Raw genomic sequence first — 20,788 nt, 5'->3', positions numbered from 1 at the left:
ATTTCCTATTAGAAAGACACGAGTTGTCTTCTTTAAATGTTATCAAAAATGGATAAATATGAAAACTAAATTTAAATGCCAAACATTTACAAAAGGATTTTAATTAAATTAAACGGATTTTGTCAACAACAAGCTAAAATGATTAAATGTTCGCTTGTAACGCAAAATTCTCCAATAATTAAATATTTTAATTTGTCTTTTTCTAATTTTGACCATTCCCAAAGTAATATTTAATGCGTATAATCATTTAATTTTTTCAATTTTGAACATATACTTTATAAGTCGAATGATTTCGTGCTATTATTTAAAGTGGATAATATCATTGTAGACACAGCGAAAAAAACGAAAATCTGAAATGTTTAGCAAAGACGACAAAAAATATATAAGTGTAAAGTAAAAAATATTAGAAAATATTTTCTTACTTCATTATCTTCCAACGATTCATCTTTGGGCGTAGACAAACCAGAATTTTCTCTGTCTTCCAAGTTAATCATCTTTTTAATTTCTACCATTCTTTCTTTCTTCGCATTAGTTTCTACAAAGTAATCATTTAACAATTTATCTTTTCGTAATTTTATATCGCAATGCGTAAACGTATTCAAACACATTCATTATAAGAAATTTAACCCGGCTAATAAGTTTATATAGAAATATATATGTATGAGGCATAACCTGTATACAGAAAGTCAGAAAGTAGTACCATTGTGTAAATAGTGAGATATTATAATATAATTTCAACTCAAATCTTTCCCATTGTGAACAAAAATCTGCATACGTTCCACGAATTTTCTGTTTTTTATGTAAATTAGTATACAAGCGAAGACTACGACTTGTATTAAATACGCCGGATGTTGACGATAATAATTCCACCGAGTTTACATACAAGAAATTATATTTAAGTTTCGTGTTACATATGACGAGAATTCGAATTTAGTTCAGTTTTACACGCGTTTATCTTTACATTTATACATTATCTGTTAACGTCACACACTCAAAGAATCCAGAGAAAGCTTAATTTTAAAATACAAATCACTTAAATACAAAATTGTAAATGTTATAAGGTGCGAAATCTTTATAAAGATCGAGTGTTTACGAGGCACACTTTGCCCCCACCAGTGGGCGAGTGGTCTCCGTTGCCGCTCATAGCGGTGACCAGACCCTAAACACTGGGACCCACCAGTGGGCGAGTGGTCTCCGTTGCCGCTCATAGCGATGACCAGACCCTAAACGCTGGGAAGTTCGGTCGTGGGTTCGCACCGCGATCGGACAGGCTGGCTGCGTGGAGTTTTCCGGGTTTTCTCCTTGCCAATAGCGACTGAATAGGAGGCCAGTTCCCCATAAAAGTCCTCCCGGAAGGCATTATTTCCCGCGCGCGCGTATAGGTCGTTCGGATACGGCTGGCTCATCGGTCGCATAGCGATCATAACCAAATTTCTGTCGGAGAAAGAGCCTATATGAGCTAAAATCTCCATATCAACATCTGAGAAGAAGAAAAAGAGAGGCACACTTTTGTCACCCCTTCGTGCTTCAACCACATAAATTCAATCGTCTCCATGTCCCTTATTATACAAGTTACCGCGCAAATGTCGGTTTGTAATGTTTATCTATCCTGAGATATAAAACGAAATAGACAAGCCCACATATTTCGGGAATTAATTTTTTGACTTTTTTGTGTGCAGTGGTCTGAAAACACAACGATTTCAAAAGCACTTAAAGGTTAAATTTACACAATTATATTGTTTATTTATTAAAATTGTAGAAAGATTATAGGAAATTTCTCGACATAAACTTTGACGGATGATAAATTAATTGTCAATTAAATTCGATATCAGAAATGAGTACACTGCAAAACAATGAATATATTAAATAAGAAGATTGTGTCTGTTGCCATCATTTCATTCGTCTGTTTACTCCAACTGAATAATGTCTTCGGTGAATTTTTATTTAATATCCGTTATGCTTCTTACTTAAACAGTAACAAAAATAATTATTAAGGAATGATTTCATGTTAAACTTATTGAGTTAAAATCTCTTTAAATTAAGAAACTTAATATTAATTATCCATCCGCACTCTTTCACGTGTCGTAGGTCATTATATTCAAAACAATTCAAAAATACAAAATTAATTTCAAAATGTTTATTACTACAAAGATTTCATCAAAAATACCTTTAATAATCGTTGTCGGGATAAATCGTCTGGACGTACGATTTCCCGCGCTTTTCCAGTTTTCAAACGACCAACGGACGTCGTCATGGAGACGCGGATCACGCGATGTCAGTAGTTTTGAAACTCGACCGCGTATTGGATAGAAAACATCGTACGACCAGCGGACGTCCGATAGTGCTACTCATCGCTGATTGGTGGAATTACATTCGTCTCAATCCGTATAAAAGGATTGAGTTTAGACGGGAAGTTCAGTTCGCCTAAGACACTTCCAGGGAACGTAAGAAGGTTGTTTCGTCTCGCTGTGCGGTAACTAACGTCTGAAGGAATACGTCGCAAGGAGTCCTTTTCGACGAACCTGTTTTTGTGGTTTAATTGACATTTGAACTTTGCTACGTCTGGATCATTGTAATTGTTTTGTTTTTGTGAAATTCATAATTGTAAGTTGTAATCGTTAATATAAACGTTTGTGAATTGTGAACAAGTGGTTTGTGAACTTGACTATCGTTAAACAAATTAATCTATGAATCGGATAATTCATCGTAATCTCTGTGACCTCACCTTGATCCAATACTTCCACTTCTTCACTTAATTCCAAAGATGAATTGGACGTGACGTCAGTATCGCTGTTGGTAGAACTCACGTCATCTTTAGACGATTCATAATCCAATTCGTCTTGTTCGAAAATGGTTTCTTTGGCCGAAGAATGTTTCTAAATATACAAGTGTCCTCTTCAATGGTCTTCTCTAGCGTTTAAAAGGAGTAATTTGCTCCTCAGACAAACAAAAATAAAACCCTTCTATGTCTTCATCGGAATCCTGTAAAAAAGTGAAAAATTCTGATTTCTGATGGAATAATTTTAGAATATCGTATATTTTTTTTTATTAATTGAGAAAAATATTCATTTATAATAAATAAAAAACTTGCAGCCATTTTAATTAACACATTTTATTAGATTTGCATTGTTGTCATGGTTTCTCAATATTGCACTTTAAACGATAAGAGTTATAATTCAATCGAAATAATTAATTTAATAACTTACAGAAGAAGACAATTCACTTTCTTCCAAGTCGTCAGCAGATTCTACACATTTTATTTCTGTGATCCTTGTTTCCATTTGATGTTCCTCAATCGGAATANAGAAGATTGTGTCTGTTGCCATCATTTCATTCGTCTGTTTACTCCAACTGAATAATGTCTTCGGTGAATTTTTATTTAATATCCGTTATGCTTCTTACTTAAACAGTAACAAAAATAATTATTAAGGAATGATTTCATGTTAAACTTATTGAGTTAAAATCTCTTTAAATTAAGAAACTTAATATTAATTATCCATCCGCACTCTTTCACGTGTCGTAGGTCATTATATTCAAAACAATTCAAAAATACAAAATTAATTTCAAAATGTTTATTACTACAAAGATTTCATCAAAAATACCTTTAATAATCGTTGTCGGGATAAATCGTCTGGACGTACGATTTCCCGCGCTTTTCCAGTTTTCAAACGACCAACGGACGTCGTCATGGAGACGCGGATCACGCGATGTCAGTAGTTTTGAAACTCGACCGCGGATTGGATAGAAAACATCGTACGACCAGCGGACGTCCGATAGTGCTACTAATCGCTGATTGGTGGAATTACATTCGTCTCAATCCGTATAAAAGGATTGAGTTTAGGCGGGAAGTTTAGTTCGCCTAAGACACTTCCAGGGAACGTAAGAAGGTTGTTTCGTCTCGCTGTGCGGTAACTAACGTCTGAAGGAATACGTCGCAAGGAGTCCTTTTCGACGAACCTGTTTTTGTGGTTTAATTGACATTTGAACTTTGCTACGTCTGGATCATTGTAATTGTTTTGTTTTTGTGAAATTCATAATTGTAAGTTGTAATCGTTAATATAAACGTTTGTGAATTGTGAACAAGTGGTTTGTGAACTTGACTATCGTTAAACAAATTAATCTATGAATCGGATAATTCATCGTAATCTCTGTGACCTCACCTTGATCCAATACTTCCACTTCTTCACTTAATTCCAAAGATGAATTGGACGTGACGTCAGTATCGCTGTTGGTAGAACTCACGTCATCTTTAGACGATTCATAATCCAATTCGTCTTGTTCGAAAATGGTTTCTTTGGCCGAAGAATGTTTCTAAATATACAAATGCCCTCTTCAATGGTCTTCTCTAGCGTTTAAAAGGAGTAATTTGCTCGTGAGACAAACAAAAATAAAATCCTTCTATGTCTTCATCGGAATCGTGTAAAAAAGTGAAAAATTCTGATTTCTGATGGAATAATTTCAGAATATCGTATATTTTTTTATTAATTGAGAAAAATATTCATTTATAATAAATAAAAAACTTGCAGCCATTTTAATTAACACATTTTATTAGATTTGCATTGTTGTCATGGTTTCTCAATATTGCACTTTAAACGATAAGAGTTATAATTCAATCGAAATAATTAATTTAATAACTTACAGAAGAAGACAATTCACTTTCTTCCAAGTCGTCAGCAGATTCTACACATTTTATTTCTGTGATCCTTGTTTCCATTTGATGTTCCTCAATCGGAATAACATTTACATCTTTATGGAAATCGTCCGTAGCAATATCATTTAGATCAGTGAAGGAACATTTAATTCTATTATCATCGTTTATTTGATTATCAGAAACTAGAAAATAAAAGTGCACACAATAAACGCAGCAATTCGTCAAATTTTCTTCGCGTGAATTCAATAATTATACAAGAATTTGAAAGACAAACAAAGGAAATGAGAAATAGTTTACATACGAAATCCTTGTTGTCGAAATATATTTTGAAACTTTATTCTATTGCAAACCCACAAGAATAAAACTAAAAATTTAGTAAAAGTCTATTATTGCCACAAAGCATGAATATTGCAATTTGATTTGACATTGTTAATTGCGTGGAAAATGTAAATTGTTTTGATTATAAAGTCTACTGAAAATGTAATATTACTGAAGAGTACCCGGTCGAAATAAACAACTGAATGTTTATTAACGTATACTCAGAAGCTTACTTCATCTCTGTTGATACAATTTAATGAACATTCTGAGTAAAATGTGTTTTAAATATTCAATCTGTAGATTATGTAACTACAGTATCGACAATAGCTGTTCACATATCAATAAGAACAGCCAAAGTCTGGGATGACGGTACATTGATGTTTCTCTACTTGCATCTTGTGTCCATACAGTTTGTTAATAATATTAATTTATTATTAGTTTTTGTTTATGTATTTGAAACTATTTATATATTTTCTATGATTTCTAGTGTTTATTCAGATATTAGCTATATATCGCTGCGAGGAAGAGGTAGTCAGTCTTCTACCGTGTTAACCCTCTGAACAAACCTGAAATTTTTCTAAAATTAACAGAGTTTTCCCTTAATAGCGTTGCTCCACATATAAANCTATAAAGTATTGGATAGAATTAATGTTCAAAATACAGTTGATTTGCGATGAAAATTATTTCACTTTAAATGCACCTGATGATTAACTGAAATTAACATTTATCGATGAATGATGTTTCACTGGTCATCTTAGACGAAACAATAGCTACAGTAGGAAAGAGCAGAGAAATTAGCAAACAGTTTAACCATGCGAGGACAGTTGTTTTATACTGTTTGGGCTCTGGCGATGTATTCCTAGAAAATACGTACTTATTGAAATTTTAAAAAAAGAAAGAAAGAATACAAGGAAAAACTAAATTGTAAGAATAGCTATGAGGGGCAGAATGTGACGTCACGTTGGGTGTTGGTATGAATCACTGGCGTGCGTGACATTTGATGATAGGGAAGCTGTGTCTCTGTAAGAAGCCGACATCCAGGGGCAATCAGTCAATTGCGCGTCAGTGATGGTCTAGGGTCCATTCGTATCGTTTATTCGATAAGCCAGTAAAAACCGTAGACTTTTCTAAATGCATTTTTAATATCACAATTACATTCCGAATCGCTAGCCACGATATAAGGGCTGCAATTAAAAATAAAATAATAAATAATTACCTTAACTATTTATGAATATTGTATGAATAATGTAATTGCTTTCTTGTTAAAATTTAAAGTAAGTAGCTATAGCATGAACATTATTTGTGAAATAGGTTTCATTCGCATATGTATAAATTAAAATGATAGTCATATATTTATATTCTAAGCTGTCAGTTACTTTTCGCCATCTTTCTGGGTCTTTTTGTGAACCGACTCCATCAAAATTCAGACGGTCGGCTATTTCTTGCCACAATTTCTGGCGATCTTTTACGGAAAAGAAAGCGTCTAACTTCCCTGACATTAATTTAGAGTTGTCTTTTATAAAATTAACGAATGTCTCGAACTGGCGACTCGTAGTTCGCTGGCTTTGTTGGCCTTTCTTCGACATTTTAAAACAACTATTTCACTAGCGCTGGTACACAACAATGCTAATACCACGTGCTTCGCTTAGAAAATAGAGGGTTGCAGTCACGTGACAAAGATACAATGTTAACTAAATTGTGATTGGTTAAAGCGTAACAGCTATCGATAGCGTGGACCCCAGACGCATCTCGACCGACTACCTGTATCGAAACCCACCACTAGCGATTTGTCTAAGGTTCATTAACTGCCTTTCGCTAAGGAGACTTATCGAATGTCTCGTGTAGCGCTCTCGTTGAGTTATGGAAGAGCTCAGAAGAGCAGTTCCAAGAACATAAGACCACGGGAGAGTTAAGGCCCGAGGGCCAATAAGACAAAATGAACGGGTTATAAAGGGGCCCACCCACGTTAAGTAAATCTTTTGAGGATTAACCATCATGCCTGACCTCGAATCGTGTGTGGGGGGAACTGAACAGTTCCTGGAAGTGTGTGGGACCATTTGAAATAATATTTTAACAATAAGACAAAGTAAAATAGGGAAATAGTTTAATATAATAATTATTTAAATTATATTTGTTACTTATTTATTAAATATCTATACACCGTATTGATTTTGAAATTATCTATTTTTTGTTCAATTAAGAATTGTTCGATAGATAGAATTGTTCGAATAGATAGAATTGTAAGATAGAATATTGCAAAAAGAACAATGCTTTTTAAAATATTTGTGATAATAACAATTCTTTTTAATATTATCCGATCTCGGACACCCAAGAAGTCTAAATAACTGTAGCTCCAGTTTTTAAAAAGATTTTTTTTTTCTATCTATTCACCTTTAAATAAAAATAATTCTTTATACGTTGAGAAATAATTTAATAATTATTTTAAATTACTATGTTCCATCCAGCCAGTTATATCCGATTGTTTTTCGTCTATACGAGTAAATTTAATCCATGAATTTTTTTTGGTAGTAAAATCGACTTGCCATTGATCTTTCGCTGATAATTGATGCTTTTTAACAGAATTTATATCCCAAGATTTCTCTTGAAAAATTTATTTTGTGATCTAAAATAATTCCACTAAAAAATGATTCGTATGATAAATTAATTTTGTGATCAGTGCTACCCAAACCATTACTAATAGTATTTACACCATAGACTTCTATGCACACTTTTTTCCCGCGAGTTTTAATACAATTTATTTCCAATAAACATCCAACAGCCAGTATTTCGTCATCGGATGCATGGCCGACTGACTGACTGACAGAGATTTTCGTCCTCGTGTGTGGGTGATAGGAAATTCTGAGTTTCCTCAAGGTCAGGCATGCATGGTTATTCCTCAGAGGATTTCCTTAACCTTAATTAGTCAAAGTTTTCGAGTGACAATATTTTTGGGTGTAGAATTGATTTTAGGTAATTGCAGTTTACCTTAGTATCGTAAATATTTACAAAGTATAATGTTTCCTTTAGAGACAAAACATGTCGCTACCTCCAAAAAACTCTCTGGCGCACAAAACATTAAAAAAAATGAAAAAAGCAAGGCGAAACGGAAAAGTCTGCAAAATTGCTAGCAAAATCTTTGAGAGTAGAAAAGTCACCCAAATCGTCATCATCAGAACTAGTTCAACACGCGACAGAAGAAGACCTATTTAATAGTGATGTAACGAATATTCGGTTACTATTCGGTATTCGGCCTCTTCGGCCTATTTTTCGCTATTCGGCCGAATACCGAATACCTAAAAACAGGAGTAATAAATAACAAAAACACAGTAAATTAATCATTTTGGTATTTAGATTTAATGTTATCGAGTTAGTGTTGTTTGTTTATATTTATTTATAACTTGTAACATGCACAAAATAAGAAAGAAAATAATAGTCTATTAGTCACATGTATTCACAATTTATAATTACAAAGATCAGCACACGTACACGTCTATCGTTGGAGAATCCTCGCACATCTGAGGGTCTGACCCTGCCTAAGCTTTTTAAACGCTCGTCTTTGCTCTTCCCTTTCTCTTTTTTCTATCTCTCTAATCCAAGCATGCCTGTGCATACATCATAATACGCGCTCACGATACTTTCGATTCGTCACTTTTTTGTCTTAGATTTCCTATTTTACAATTACGTGACTCAGCCTGGTTATAACGGAGAAAAGAGACAAATAGGACGTCGATATAAGTCACAGTTATGATTTCACAGATTCGAGACAGTTTGATAGCCCGAACGGCCCCAGGCTTTCGCCCGTGCACGCTAAGTTACTTTCATTACAAGCATTTAGCTTTCCGAAGTCTATGACAACAATTGTTTGGCATCGACGGGAGCGAATTTCGTGCTAATAAGCTGCCTCGACTCGTTCGATTACGTTATCGACTCAATTTCATATTTATTTTCACATTTTCAGTTCGCGGTCCTTCTCTGTTCTTTTTCCGTTGTTTACTCGTGTAAGTCATTTCGTTGTTATTCACATTTGATATCATCATTTATCACATACTTCCATGACACTCTTGTCTGTCCGCTACACCTGCCAATAATTAACGCGATTGGCGAAGCGTAGTGACAGTGGGCCAATAGAGAGCAGGATCCTTGCCATAATGCGGTTTGCGCGCCAATTTTCGTACGTGCGTTAATCGAGCCGAATAGTTTGGCCGAATATTCGGTATTCGGCCTGAGGCCGAATATACTATTCGTTACAACACTACTATTTAATAAAAGTTCTTCAGACGAAGCCCATGAAGATGAACATTAGCATGCACAAGAAGATTTAGCTATTTCTGGAATGTCATATGCAGTTCAAAATATTACAGAAGAGGTTATCGAATTTTGCTTACCATACCTGTAACTGTCGCTAAAGGAGAACGAAGTTTCAGTAAATTAAAACTTATTAAAACTTATTTACATTCAACTATGTGTCAGGATAGACTGTCAGATCTAGCAATTTTATTTGTCGAAAATAGTATTGCCCAGGCATTAAATTATTCTGAATTAATAACAACATTTGCAAGTGCAAAATCGAGGAAGGTGGCAATGTAGGCTTTTTATTTTTTTTATCTTTTTCTTAGTTTGTTTCAATTTTAAATTAATTGACGATGTAAATTTGTGTTTTGTGTGATGTGAGCGTTGTCTGTGCCATAGCAGTTTAAATAAATATTGTTATGAATATTGTCTCATGAAAGAAATTAAGTAAATATGGCCTTATGAAAGAAATATTGTTTTTTTTTTTTTTTACTATTACTGTTACTCGTCCATACTAGTCCTATGCTATAGATTATACACAAGAGTGAGCTGTGTTGTGAGAACACAAAACGTGATCCTGAAATGTGTGCTATATCTCTATAACCTAAAATTAAGAGATTTCATCGACAGTCAGGGGAGGAGAAAAAACGTCAACAGCTTGCGATACATCTGAATTAACAAGGGTAAAGTTAAGTCTCCATTTACCGTCGTTATCGTTTCTCATTCATAGTATTACTAATAGTATTACAATACTAATTTTTTGGAAGTCTGAGTTCTTAATAGTCTGAAAAATGTATGTTATCAGTTTAGTCTCTACAGGAGGGCACCACAATAAGATCTCGCATCACCTGATAACTTGGCTAGGGCCGCAACTGAATGCAAGTTGCTCCCGGGCTTCTGACAGTTAGAATCGTAACGCGAAGAATAGCTGATGACTCCATTATTCAGTTATGAGTGTAACTGATAGCCTAATTTTATGCCCGCGTCCATTGCTTAATCTATATTCAAATTCTCCTGTCCAACTAGGCAAATTTCCACCGGAAACTAACTTTCAACAGGAGGCAGGAATCTCCGCGGTCTTGTAAAGTGGCGTTTGAGTATGATGTAGACATTGATAGAAAATAAATAATTAATTTTACTCGTAATTGTATTCAGTTGCTTGTCTTATACATACGAGCACATTAGTGTAATTGATTGTTTTCTCATATAAAAACTGTATTGTAATATCCCTGCAACTTCCGACACGTATCTTTTTCAAGCGTCTTAAAGCTACATTTAGTGTCAGTTTAATTAAGTACAGCTGACGATATTAGCCGTTTGAGTCAAAGTAACAACAATTACAGTACTTAAGCTGAAAAAAGATTCGAAAAGAATTGGAATCGATAAGACGAATTGATTCGTAGAAATAACTTCAGCACCCACCCCAGGGGTGTCGGCGTAGAGTAACAGAAACAACAAAGTAACAGAAAAAGTAACAGAAAAAGGAACACTAGTGAATTTTCCATACGTATTTTCTTATCAAAATTCATTTATTTTTACTTATATCGTGTCGTGTGTTCAGTTTTTATATTAGTTATCAATAGGTGGAACTTTTACTGAATTCTCATTAAAAAATGTTTTATCCGGTCAATTCGGCTGCCCAAGATTAAATATTGAGTGCGCCCCAGAGATAAGAATTACAACCAGGAATTAAAACTAATAAATTCCAAAAAAATTTTCTTTAAAAAAAATTGCTTAAGAAATACAAGTAAAATTCACTGTTTTAAATCAGATTTCGGTAGAATTAAAAACAGATGTGGACTAGAAACTCATTTTAATATTTCTCACTTTATTTTTCCTTTTTCTTCCATATATATTTCGCTTATCAGCCTCATCAGTGGACATTACAGTTGTTGTTCTCAGATGTTGTTTATATGGAGATTTTAGCTCTATAGGCTCTTTCTCCGACTAGACATATGTTTATGATCGCTATGCGACCGATGAGCCAGCCTTATCCGAACGGCCTATACGCGCGCGCGGGAAATAATGCCTTCCGGGAGGACTTTTATGGGAAACTGGCCTCCTATTCAGTCGTTATTGGTAAGGAGAAAACCCGGAAAACTCCACGCAGCCAGCCTGTCCAATCCCACGACGAACTTCCCAGTGTTTAGGGTCCGGTCAGGACATTACAGTTGTACATCGCCAATACTTTTATACTCTATCAAGCTATCGCAGCATGCGTCAACACATGCGCCGGTATTTAAATTAATTCAATTTACACATCCTTTGATACAGTAATGTTCGATAACACGTCTGTTTACAAGATTTCTTACTTTGTACAATATTTTAATATTATTTCGATCAATAATACATTTTGTTACATTGCAGTGTTGTTGCCAAAAAGATTTGGTTCTGTTTAGTCGGATTGCCGCTTCATGTTCTTTCAGTCTCACTTCAAGTTTTCTTCCTGTTTCTCCAATATAATATTTCTGTTCTGTACATGTTCACATCACCCTAAATACGACTCCGGCTACTTCTAAAGGATTCCTCGATTGGTTCTCATTTACTTTGTTAATGAAACAGATATTCTTGTTTAACTTATTTCTTTGTTCACCTACTAAGTTGACAAAAAATAATTCTTTAATATAAATTTTATATTTTACGTAAAATTTTGAAATACAGTATACGGAATTTTAATATATAAATTTTCTATTTTCTTATTTTTGACATTATATCTATTAATATAAGTATTATACCACTTATATATAAGCTGTTGTGAATAATCATTTAATAAATATTAAAAAAAATTCTTAGTTTCTATTTCAACATACTTTTTTAAATATTGTTCTATTAAATATTTTTCTTAATTCCATCAAAAATACATTTCGTTTTATTCCTATAGGACAATATAAATTATGATTAATCACCTTACTATTATTACATACTTTTTCGTACTTACGAAACAGCAATGTTTCATTTTGTCTTGCAATTGTGACATCTAAATAATTAATTTTACAGTTTCTTTCTTCTTCATAAGTAAATTTAATATTATTATTTAAAGTATTTGCATAAATCTTGATGTTTTCAGCTGTTGTGTCATTTGCTACAACCAGGAATGTTGAAATGGATTAAATTTAGAAACATGAAGAATATTATGTTCTATATGTTAAAAGCGATGTTCTATTATTGGCATAAATTTTCGAAAATTTTAGCATTAATAATAATGATAATAATAGTTTTAAAATATTTTAAATTATAATGTAAAATGATTCAAAACTATTTTATAATGTTTTTATAAATACTTATTGGTTTAAAAAATTATAACAACGACATTTCAGTCTTCGTTAATAAAATCTTTTATTTTCGATTTTAAAGTTAATGGAGCGTAAAACTACTTTAGTTAAGCTGCAGGAGGTCGCTTCAAGCAATTTCCGCTTTGGTGGTAAACACTTGTATGCCTCGGCTTGTTGTTGGTCTCTTTGTATACGTTGTTTTAAAGGAATAAAATTATTTAATCAGAAACGACGCGTAATTGTCGACGAAAATGTAAAATATCGGAGACAGTCGATCAATAAAATACGACATTGCGTAAAACTGTAAACAGCAACAATAGAACGCCTGCCGTTACTAATGAATCGGAAAATATTTATGTCCGAACAGAAGATTATGTGGACAACTACGTTTCTAATTTCTTCGATAACCAGTTTAAAATAGAATTTCGTATGTGACAAACTTCATTCGACACATAGTACATATTATACGTACAATTTATGGTGGTAGTAGCCATCTTAACTTGTCTTTGGCATTGTAAACCTCGCTGCTTAGACAGGTTTACAGCTGCAGCTGCTAACTTAACTTAAAGAGAAATAGATTAACTGTTTTTTTAACAAAGAGGCTTTTCAAGTTAACGCGACCATTGTTCACTGTTCATATGCTTTTCTAGAATGTTTTCTTTTGTGTTTTCCCTAATGGCTTTTGTATTGACGAAATTTTGCTTAGACGGGTAATAAACCCAGCGGGAGCATGGACAAAAGCACATACTGTATATATCAGTGGAACAGTGAAAACGAGTCACTTGTGAAAGCTCTTCTTCCTGTGTAGGACTACTTATATAGATTTCAACGAAAAGATCGCCAACGAAGACTGACTGCATCGTCGCCACCATCCACCATTTTCAGACAACAGGTATCAATTCTTCTATATATCTCTCATATCTATTTTGTTGGTTTTAAGATAGGCTAAGGCATCGCGACTTTCTGAATTATGTTTTTCGCAGACAGTACGATTTGTTACGAGGATGGCGATATATAACTAGTACCTAGCCAACTCGAAATTAAAGTGTTTTTGACAACAGACTTTCTTTCCTCTACTTTTTCCTTGAAAAAGAACAGTTTACATAGTTCAAATTCGTAAATAAACGTTGAATTTAGGCTTTATACATTAGAAAAAGTTTAATTTTAAAATTTTTGTAGGTAATTCAAATATATTAGACATAAGAATTGTTTTGTTGACAATAAGTTAATTTTCAATACACTTTTTAATTATAGAATAAAGTAGAAATGGGTTTTGAAAAGTTTCGTGGTACTTACCCCGGACGGGATCCCTTAATGGACAGTTTGAGAAAGTTATTTTCTTTGCGCACAATGAGAACACATCCAGAGGTATGTATTTTAGTTTATTTATAAGATAATAATTGAAAAGTAACTTGCTACATTTTAAAATATTTATTAAACTCGATATTTATTCCTAAACATTTTTAAATGATCCAAGTAAAAAGAAAACGAGAATACTTTTTTTACTTGTCGTTAGAATGTATTAAAGTTATTTGCAGAAAATCGTTAAATTATGATAAACATATAAATATGTATTTAATAACTATATTAAACCATGCTTTTCACAATGCAGTCATAAAAGTAATTGTAAATAATCACATTGTGCAAGTGATGGGCAATCGATGCTCTTTTCTCTTATCAATTAATAGTATTTGGGACTTTTTAATATTAGTAACCGACGTTAATACTTTTTATTTTTCTAACACAAACTGGTAATAAACAATTAAATTTTAATTCGTATCGTAGTAACTCGTTAATGCTGTATTTCCTATATGATTAATTAGAGAAATATTTATGACAAATTGCTTGAATAAAAAGTAAATGACTTGTTTGATTTTTTACAGCTTGTTCCATTGGTTTTTATTACAGCAGCCGCTACGACTGGAATGGTCTCTTCGGTTTTATATCATTTATTTTACAACTTAGATGCAAGGTATGTGACGTTTCATAAAATGTCAAATTTTTACATTAAATGAATTGAACGTTTGTCTTTTAAATATACGAAATGTTTATTAGGTTAAATATATATATTTTTTATTCTTATGTCTTAATTTATATTTACTTTTGGCATTGATAATTAGAAATGTGTAGAATTATAAATTAAATAACGTATTTATTGTAATATAAAATTACAGATTTGTAAAAGGAGGCTATCCGAGATGGGAATTGGTGGATCCCGAGAAACCACAGAAGGTAGGATTTTAATATGGATTTTTATTTGTATTAATAAGTTTTATTTATTAACTGTATCAAAAGCAGTTTATTTAGAAAAGTCCTGTTATAGAAATAACAGGACTTTTCCTGTATAATAGCTACTTTATATATATTTAATATCAATTCTCTATTAAAAAAGTCATAGTTTCAAATACCACTTTTAGAGTATAAATTAGATTAACACGATAATTAGAAGATTGTAAGACCTACAATTTTCCTGTTGAAAAAATAATACGAATGAAAAAAGTGAATTAAAAATGTGAAAATTGTATTATTATTAAACAGATATTACGAACAAAATGACTTTTTAAAACTATCGAAAAATAAATTTTAATTAAACATATGTTTTGCAGCTGATTACGATCAAGCAAAAATGGGAACGAAATCCCCAATTGGATGAACTTCGCAAGATTATTGGGCCTTACAAACCAAAATAATTACATTGAAACAAATTAGAAATTTGTCAATTTTATCGACATTTGTTCGACTTATTTTGTACAGTTTTTCTCTGAATTTTCAACTGAATAATAAAGATGTAATATTTTAATGTTTAAAAAATGTATGTAATAAATTAAATGTTTTGAATGTAAGTTTCTGAACGAATTATTAAATCGGCTTTTTCAAGAATCATTTAAAATGAGTCTATAATACTCTTATAGTCTTAAATGCTAAATAAAAATTACTATAAAAATAATAAATTACAATCACAAAAGATAATTTAAACATATATAAATTGTATTTAAGATGTACTGTACCTCCTTATTTACTGTATTGCAATATACTAGAAATTCTATTGTTAAGCATGACGAAATACTTTTTATGAAAAACTAGAGATTAAAAATTGCGAATAAATTGAAAACTAGTTGCTAATATTTATTTTTTCAAATAAAGCAGTCTCTACTGTTTGTTGTAACATAAAGAGCAACAAAACAAAATTTCACCTGGAGAGGATAAAAATAGTAGGGGTTTTAGAGATTTCACACATAAACATAAACATACACATAAACAGATGATGTCCTCTATATTAAAATAATATTAAAATTTTTTAAAATAAAATTTCTTTATCCACTACATTCTAAGTAAACACTCAATTGGAGGGATGGTGAATATTTTAGAACTCGTGTTTCATATAGTAAGCATACTCGTACTTAGCTAAAGTGTAATGATAATAAAATTAATTCTACCGTAATAAATGTTTTTCATGAATTGTTACTTAATTTTTTTATTGATTTCATAACTTCCATTGAGATGTTAATTAAGTACAAAAGTTTTGTTTTGTGGAAAAATTAATTTGTTCTGTAATGTATATGTACTGTACAACACGCTAGTTTGGATCAATTTATTTAGGCTAATAATTATCAAAACTAAATGTTTTAAATTCTCTGAAGCCGTGTTGTCTTATTTCTTTGATTCAAAACTAAATGTTTCATTTTTAATTAATGATGGAAAATTCATTACGACATTAAATTTTTAATTCAGAGTTTGTATTGTGTTATATGAAGAAGTAATAGGTTGACGTAATTCGAGTATTATATTACTCGAATCGACGATGTTAAAGGAGGAAAATGAATTCATTTCGCTTCGTTATCTGCTGTTTAATGTGTATAAGTTGTGTGTCGCAACAAATTAATAACCGCATAATAACAATATAAAATTTTGTTACGGGCTAGTAGGTCAACGAGAGGTCAAAAGTTTTTGTATGAAAAATGCGATTTTTAAAAAGAATATCAAAAAGTTTTTTTTTAAAATATTTTTTTAATTGTGTAATTTTCGTTACCGAACTTGTCATTCTGCAAATTTTAATGGCTTGCAACGTGATAATGTTGACTCATAATAATTTAAAAATGCCAAATTAAGGCTAATTTAAAATGGATCAATAACTAAACTGCTATAATGCTAGTTCTCTGCTTTTACCTTCTATTCGTATGTATTTCCACAAGCAAAGGGGAAACCTTTTCCACGTATTCATTTTTGATTAAGGGGAGAAAAAGGGTAAAAGAGAAAAAAAAAAAACTTTATTCTTAAGTTCTTATAGTAAAAATTAAATTATTCCGAAATAGCATCAATTGTATTTGATAACAAAACAAAAATAGTCACTTATCATAGTAATACAATTTTTCTACACGATTGAATTCTATGCCAAATATATGATGTAACATATATATAAATATTGTTTTTACGAAACATTTTAACATATTGTACGAAGGAAAAGGTACGTAAAATTTGAATATCATAACATCTTTGTGTTTTAAATATTTATTTTTATAGGAAATATATAAATTTATAATATATTATCAAATGATCGCCTAAATATAGGGCTATAATATGGCTAATTAAATGATTGCAATAAAGTAATTTGACACTAGAGGTAGGCGTTAGGCACCATCTCTTAAGTAAATTAACAATCATTTAATTAGCCTTATTATAGCCCGATATTTAGGTGATCATTTGGTGATTTATTGTATACTACTAGGGCTTTGAGATGTTATTATTTAAACTTGGTACGACGAAGTAAAGTTAGCATGTAGTGAAAAAGGAATTAAACAGGAATGGTGTATGGATAGAGAGAGATGNCTTTTAAATATTTATGCTTATCTCTTATTAAATAAGTTCTTGCAAAGATGATGATGATAATGAGGATGCGTGGAATATTAAAAAGTGCACAACACAAATACTGTTTTATTATTGTAATAAATATTTTTCTAGTAAGGTTTTAAAATCTAATTAATGAAGTTATTAGCATTTGTTTTGGCTCTGTGAAACAAAACAATACATTTAGTATAAATTCCTCTATTTTCTTAAAGAAATACAATTATAAACATTTAAGTCAATTAGGCTACACAATTATTAAAATGAATGTTTCATTTTCAGACTTTTCTTTGTAAAAATTATCTACAAATACTTCTTAACAAGGCATTAAATCTTTTAATATGTCAGCTTGATGAATCTTAAGGTAAAGTCACAGTAGGGAGAAATGACGAGCATTGGGGAGGGTGGACGAAAAAATTTCCTTTCTCATAAGTTATAAAGCTATTAAATCCATTTTGAGGAGCACAATTAATTTTTGCTTCTTTCTTCTACCACGGCAGATGCGGCTTTAATATGAGTGCTAACGAAAAATTACATAAGCCTTATTTACAGCATCATCATCTAATAATAGTCAACTCGGCGCAGCCAATTCTTCGCAGATGTTACTTTCATCGAAAAAACGTTTGTTCTGATATTTTCATTCGGTTTCGCTGCAAAGTCTACTCTAACCGCTACTGCAGCATGCAAGAGAAATTTAAAGCGAAACGTTTTATACTATGATCGTCTTTAGACGAGATAAACGGAACACTTGTCCTCTTTTCGGATCGAGTAAAAACTTCTACAAATGTATATCGTAAATGACTTTGATGCCATCTTGTGAAAATCCGTTAAAAACTAGATAATGTAATAAAAATTTCTTGATGTATTTATTTGTCTCCAAGCTTTGTCCTCCCCTGGAAAATTCTACCAACGTCCGTGATCTGTACTATGCTTTAGATTGGCATTATAATTTATATGTATATGTATTTCCTATAAAAATAAATATTTAAAACACAAAAATGTTATGATATTTTAATTTTACGTACCTTTTCCTTCGTACAATATTTTAAAATGTTTCGTAATGACAAAATTTATATATATGCTAGCTACATCATATATTTGACATAGAATTCAATCGTGCAGAAAAATTGTATTACTATGATAAGTGACTATTTTTGTTTTGTTATCAAATACAATTGATGCTATTTCGGAATAATTTAATTTTTAATATAAGAGGTTAAGAATAAAGCCCTTTTCCCTTTCTCCCTTTCTCCCTCTTAATCGAAAATGAATACGTGGAAAAGGTTTTTCCTTTGCTTGTGAAAAAACATATGAATAGAAGGTAAAAGCAGAAAACACTACCATTATAGCAGCTTAGTTCTTTTAAATTAGAATTAATTTTTCGTTTTAGAAATTATTGAGTCATCATTATTACGTTGCATGCCATTAAAATTGGAAGAATGACAAGTTCGGTAACGAAGATACACAATTTACCACTTAAAAAATATCAAGAAAAGAAATTTTTATATATATATTTTTTTTAAATCGTATTCTTTTATACAAAAATTTTGACCACTCTTTCGTCTGCTAGCCCGTAACAAAAAAGTTAATTTTATATTGTTATTATGCGGTTATTAATTTGTTGCGACACACAACTTATACACATTAAACAGCAGATAACGAAGCGAAATGAATTCATTTTCCTCCTTTAACATCGTCGATTCAATTTCATATAAGTAATATAATACCCGAATTACGTCAACCTATTCCTTCTTTATATAACACAATAAAAACTCTAAATTAAAAATTTAATGTCGTAATGAATTTTCCATTATTAATTAAAAATAAAACATTTTGTTTTGATAATTATGAAATAAATTGATCCAAACTAGCGTATTGTACAGTACTTAAACATTATAGAACACATTAATTTTTCCACAGAACAAAACTTTTGTACTTAATTAACATCTCAATGGAAGTTATGAAATCAATAAAAAAATTAATTAACAATTCATGAAAAAACATTTATTACGGTATAATTAAATTTTTTATCACAGCACTTAAGCTAAGTACCAGTATGTTTACTACATGAAACACGAGTTCATAAAAATTTGCCATCCCTCAATGGAGTGTTTACATAGAATCTAGTGTATAAAGAAATTTTATTTTAAGAAATCTAATATATAATCGAGACGGGTTGATGATGATGATAATAATAATAATAATAATAATAAGCGCAGAGCCCAAACGGTTAGGAAGTTGAAATTTGGTACACAGATAGGGTACGTCATGAAAACGCACACTAAGAAGGAATTTTTCGAAACTCCCCCCTGGGAAGCAGAGAGACAGGATTAAAACTTCTATATACATTATGGATACGAACCGAAACGGTTAGAAGTTGAAAGTTCATATTTGGTACACAGTAAGGGTACGTTAAGAGAACGCACACTAAGAAGGGATTTTTCGAAATTCCTTTGCACGAGTAAAAGAGACAAGATTAAGGCTTAACACTTCCATCAACAATGGAAGTGTTAAGTAACAATGGAAGTGCTAAGTAACAATGTAAGTGCTAAGTAACAATGGAAGTGTTAAGTAACAATGGAAGTGTTACGTAACAATGGAATTATTAAGAGCTACGTGCAAGACGCAGATGCAGTTTTTTTCGTTTTTGCAGGAAATCGAACATATTTTTAGACCCACCTAAAAATTTTCTAATTAGTCTGGAAACAAGGAAACCCAATTCTTTCATTCTGTGAAAACGAGAAAGGTTGACTGTAACGTAATAATCTTTATCTTAGTTATCGTTACTTTTGCCCGAGCAACACTGGGCCCACCTGCTAGTTTTAATATAAAAGACATAATCTGTTTATGTGTATGTAAGTGAAATCTCTAAAACTCCTACTATTTTTATTCACTCCAGGTGAAATTCTCTTTTGTTGCTCTTTATATTACAACACACAGTAGACTGCTTTATTTAAAAAAATAAATATTAGCAAGTAGTTTTCAATTTCTTCAAATCTCAACTCTTCATAATTTTTAATCTCTAGATTTTCATAAAAACTATTTCGTCATGTTTAACAAGGGAATTTTTATTATATTGCAATACAGTAGATCCATCTATAAAACAACTTCCTATAATTACGATTCCTATAAGACGGCGAAAAAATTGTAACGGTATCCGTAAACAACGGTAAAAAGCTCCTATAACTACGTAAAACGTCATCGGGCAGCCGAACTACTTTCCGCTGCCCGATTTATTATTTTTATAGTAATTTTCATTTACCATTTAAAGCTATAATAGTATTATAGACTCATTTTAAATGATTCTTGAAAAATCGGATTTAATAATTCGTTCAGAAACTTACATTCAAAACATTTAATTTATTACATACATTTTTTAAACATTAAAATATCACATGTTTATTATTTAGTTGAA

General features: G+C 31.5%; 1 protein-coding gene across 1 annotated transcript; it reads left to right on the top strand.

The window, feature by feature from the left end:
- Positions 1 to 13,217: 13,217 nt before the first annotated feature.
- On the top strand, positions 13,218 to 15,393 carry LOC111635889 (normal mucosa of esophagus-specific gene 1 protein-like). The gene is made up of 5 exons (XM_023381017.1): positions 13,218 to 13,423; positions 13,786 to 13,899; positions 14,415 to 14,503; positions 14,706 to 14,763; positions 15,138 to 15,393. The coding sequence occupies exons 2-5, from the start codon at positions 13,798 to 13,800 to the stop codon at positions 15,219 to 15,221; spliced, it is 333 nt and encodes a 110-aa protein (XP_023236785.1). The 5' UTR covers positions 13,218 to 13,423; positions 13,786 to 13,797; the 3' UTR covers positions 15,222 to 15,393.
- Positions 15,394 to 20,788: the final 5,395 nt, after the last annotated feature.

Source organism: Centruroides sculpturatus, unplaced genomic scaffold (assembly GCF_000671375.1).
Source record: "Centruroides sculpturatus isolate CEXI.00-Female unplaced genomic scaffold, Cexi_2.0 scaffold933, whole genome shotgun sequence".
NCBI classification, from domain to species: Eukaryota; Metazoa; Arthropoda; class Arachnida; order Scorpiones; family Buthidae; genus Centruroides; species Centruroides sculpturatus.
This window is presented reverse-complemented; position numbering and strand designations above follow the sequence as displayed.